Source organism: Belonocnema kinseyi, chromosome 2, assembly GCF_010883055.1.
Source record: "Belonocnema kinseyi isolate 2016_QV_RU_SX_M_011 chromosome 2, B_treatae_v1, whole genome shotgun sequence".
NCBI classification, from domain to species: Eukaryota; Metazoa; Arthropoda; class Insecta; order Hymenoptera; family Cynipidae; genus Belonocnema; species Belonocnema kinseyi.
The window spans coordinates 86,253,833-86,258,107 of NC_046658.1; the positions used below are offsets into that span (position 1 = coordinate 86,253,833).

The window sequence follows — 4,275 nt, forward strand, 5'->3', positions numbered from 1 at the left end:
CCCCTCCCAAAAAAAGTAAGGCGAGCACAAAAAAACATGCAGTATACCTTCACTCAACGAATTCGTATTATCCACAACACACCTTATTCTACTATTTTCCCTTGTTCGTCCGAATTTTCTGGAGCTAAAAGAATACAATTTGTAATTTGCATTTTATCATTTTATATTTCATTAAAACATTTCACAAACTTAGATTTCTGTAATTTTGTTTCTGCGTGAATCCCTGCACTATTTACATGGTCTCAGCACAGAATAAATTTGTAAATCTATAATTTTATCGTGTAGAAAATGCCGCAATTCATTATGGTAAATGATAAATTATACAGATCAAATTAAGTATTTTTCGATATTTAAAAATTCACAAGTAAAGTATATAGATGCTAAATAACTATACTTATTTGTGACACGCAGTAAACGAATTTAATAATAAAAACTAACATTCTTTAATATCATTATTGATTAAATGAAACCTGATGGTAACAAAACATATATGTAACAAATGATAAATTTACGAGAAGTCATTCTTTTGACATCGATGAAGAGTAAATGTACACTTTCGGAATCTTCAAAAAATAAAATTGAGTATTAATTGATTACTAAAGTATAATAATTAATTCAAAACGGTTTCGAGAAAATTCGAGATGTTTTGAAACATGTTTATGTGAAATCGAAACTTCATGAAAATGGAGAATCTGAACAAAAAATTTTGAGATATCGAATCGAGAATCTCGAAACTTTGTATTTGAGATTTTCGATCTACATGAAGTTTTGACTTCAACTAAACATGTTTGAAGAAAATCTGGAATTTTCTCGAAATCGTCTCGAATACATCACTACTAAATTACATAAGATGATGTAAAATAATGAGTTTTTCAACCAATATAAAAAATGTCATAAAACTTAATGTTTCGTGTATATTATTATTATTATTATTATTATTTTAGATGTGAAGTATCGTCTCTCGGCAAGTTATGTCTCTTATTTTCTGTATGCCCTTTAATAATCTCAAGTAAATTCTTGTTTGATTATTGCATGTTGTGAAGGTTTGTGTCGACATAAACTACTCAACCATGTGAAACTTCGAAAACATTCATAGCATTTATATCCGGATTTCGATGACTGTGAGTGACGTGAAGTCATGTGCCTTGACATGCTATGTTTCAGATACGTGTTAAATTCGCATAAGTTACAAAAAAAAATGTAGTCGACTCGTTTCCGAAGCCTGTGAGCTTTTTTTAATATCTAGAAGACCCACGTGGCGAATCATGTGACTTTTATGTGCAAATTGTTTGTTGCAGAATTTGCACAAGAACTGTGATTTCACGTCGCATTCGTATTTTTGATGAGAAGTCAAATTTCCTTTATTTGTATAGCCCCGCGCACACTTTATGCATTTGTATTTCTTTTCCGGATTTGATTCCTCAGTTTTCTGCTTCTTATGGGTATGCATTTTGGGCTTCACAGCAAAAATCTCATCTTCTCTTACATATACGGTACAAAATTTTGACTCAATTGGTTCATTCTCTTCATGGGCTGCAACTGGCTCTGGATCTGAAAATTCTACAAAATGTAATATCCAATTACTTTTTTTATAGTTTTATTAACGCTCCTTACATAAAAATAATCATACCTTGTATTATTTCTTCCTTGATATCCAAAGTTTTATCAAAGTCGTATTTAATGAAAGTGTTGACACCATCCTTATTGCGAGAAGAAATGAGTGTTTTTACAAGAATATGGTCCATCATTATTTATTATTATTGATTTTTTCAAATTCCTCTTGGAATTGTGTTGATCTAAAAAATTATAAGGTTAAAGCTATTGCATTTAGTGATTTTCGATCATTTTAATCCTTAACCAGGAGCGGATCTAGATTGAATTATTAACCCATACACGCAAAATTACACTGTTACCCAATGGCTTGCAGGACATACATGTGGTATAAACTTAAATCTTTAGTTTCCTATTTCTAAAGAAAATTCTAATTTCCACGCCCCAAAAAAGTAAGGGGAGCACAAAAATTAAGATCATGCGATACACCTTGAGTCCACTGATAGATAAAGATTTCTCGATCTGGAAGAATAGAATTCGTCATTTTCATTTTTTGATTTTATGTTTTATTAAAACATTTGATAAGTTTGCATTTCTATGATTTTATTTCTACGTGATTCGCTGCATTATATATAGGATCAGGAAGATTAACAATCACAAAACCACCATACAGCAAAAGCCTTATTAGGATATTGAGGTAAAAAAAGTATCTAAATATTAGAAGAATTATTATTTTATTGTCTCAGAATAGAATATATTCGTCAACATATAATATTATTGCGTAGAAAATGCCGTACTTCTTTATAGTAAATAATAAATTATACAGATCAAAGTATTGTTCCACTATTTCTAGTTCCTTAGTAAAGTATGCAAGTGTAATATAATTTTACTTATTTGCGATACACAAAACAAAACTTGCATCGTAAAAGATAAACAGCAACAAAAAACATCCTTGAATATCATCATTAAATAAATAACACTGGCTAGTAACAAAAAGTATAACAAATTATCAATCTAAGAGAAGTCATTTCTGTTAACATCGACGGAGAGTAAATTTACATTTTCGGAATCTTCAAAAAGTAAAATGAAGTATTATGGAGTGATTTTTATTAAATATAATTTAAAGCATACAACCTTTTAAAGCGTACAACCATTTAATGCGATACAAAAAAGAGTTGTCTTAATTGATTACTAAATGACATGAGATGATGTAAAATGATCAATTTTTCCAAACAATATTAGAAATTTCCTACAGTTTAATTTTTGATCTACGTTATCATTTCAAATGATGTGAAGCAATGTGTCTTGACAAGCTACTTTTCTGATTAGCTTGATGTCCGCAAAAATCACAAGTAAATTGTGGTTTGACTGCTACATGTACTGAACGTTTGTGTCGACTTAAACCACTTAACCATGTGTAACTTCGAGGACATTCATCACATTTATAACCGGATTTCGATGTCTGTGAGTGTTGTGAAGAAATATGTGCTGACAAATAACTCTTGAAATTCGTTTTAAATCCGCAAAAATTACAAAGAAATTGAGGCCTGACAGTTGCGTGTTGTAAACGTTTATGTTGATTTAAAGATTTTAACGTAGTGTAACTTCGAAAACATTTTTCGCAATCATGCAACATTCCCAAAGCCTGTGCGTTATTTTTAGTATGTACTTGGTCCACGTGGCGAACCATGCGAAATTTGTGTGCAAATCTTTTGTTGCAGAATTTACATAAAAACTGTGGATTGACGTTGCATTCGAATTTTTGATGGCTGTACAAACCTTGTCTCCGCCTATAGCTTCGTCCGCACTTTTCGCATGTGTGTTTCTTTTCTGGATTTGATTCCTGAATTTCGTGCTTCTCATCAGGACGTAATTCGTTCTTGCTAGTACAAATAACAGCTGAACTATTTTCTGCGGTACATAATTTTATATCCTCTGTCTTTATCCATTCATTGACTGTAGTTTTTTCCGGAACTAAAAATATAACAAAATGTAATATACAAATGATTATTTATAGTTTCTATTCAAGGTATTTTAATTGCAATAGTCACACCTTGGATTATTTCTTCCTTGATATCCAAAGCTTCCTCAATGTCGTATTCAATTGAAGTCTTGTTCGGAGAATTATTAGCAGAAGAAATGTAAGTAGTTGTACAAGAGAATGTTCCAGTATAATCTCTTTCTATTGATTTCTTCGACTCTCTCTTGTAATTATGTTCATCTAAAAAATTGTAAGGTGAAAGTTATTTTAATTAGTAATCTTTGATCATTTCAATCCTTGTCCTTTAGTAGATTAGGATTGAAATAATATCCCACATATATATATACATATATATATACGTAATATAAATTTATATGAAATAGGTAGAATCAGCCCTCCTTACCTGCCAGCGGAGCGGCAGTAGAATAGGACTTTATTGTACCATGGGGAGCGGCACGTAAAGTGACAGCAAGGAGAAAGAAGTGAGTGAGAAGTGAAAGAAAAGTGAAAGAAAAGAGTGAGAAGAATTCACTTTAAAACCACTTTAAACTGAAATGTAGATTTTAGGCTAACAACGTCACCTCACGCGCGTGAGTAAGTGGTACAATCAAGCGCCATTTTACAGAAAAAGGCCGCTTATTCTACCTGTTTCAGATAAAGTATAGTATTCACAACGGCAGTAAAGTTGTTTTATACTCGTATCCAGTCTAATCGTCCTCGCCTTCGGCTCGCAAGTTAACTTC

At 31.5% G+C, this 4,275-nt stretch overlaps 2 protein-coding genes across 2 annotated transcripts in view; both read right to left on the minus strand.

Annotated features, from left to right (window-relative positions):
- LOC117182869 (gastrula zinc finger protein XlCGF57.1-like) overlaps positions 1 to 1,748 on the minus strand; it is a 6,114-nt gene extending 4,366 nt beyond the window's left edge. Inside the window, exons 1-3 of the mRNA XM_033375981.1 lie at positions 1,631 to 1,748; positions 1,191 to 1,560; positions 48 to 124 (exon numbers count right to left, since the gene is read on the minus strand). Of these exons, the coding sequence (XP_033231872.1) occupies positions 48 to 124; positions 1,191 to 1,560; positions 1,631 to 1,748 (565 nt within the window). The remainder of the gene's footprint in view (positions 1 to 47; positions 125 to 1,190; positions 1,561 to 1,630) is intronic.
- Positions 1,749 to 2,827: 1,079 nt separating this feature from the next.
- LOC117182870 (zinc finger protein 254-like) overlaps positions 2,828 to 4,275 on the minus strand; it is a 3,348-nt gene continuing 1,900 nt past the window's right edge. The window contains exons 2-4 of the mRNA XM_033375982.1: positions 3,605 to 3,772; positions 3,221 to 3,525; positions 2,828 to 3,013 (exon numbers count right to left, since the gene is read on the minus strand). Of these exons, the coding sequence (XP_033231873.1) occupies positions 2,828 to 3,013; positions 3,221 to 3,525; positions 3,605 to 3,772 (659 nt within the window). The remainder of the gene's footprint in view (positions 3,014 to 3,220; positions 3,526 to 3,604; positions 3,773 to 4,275) is intronic.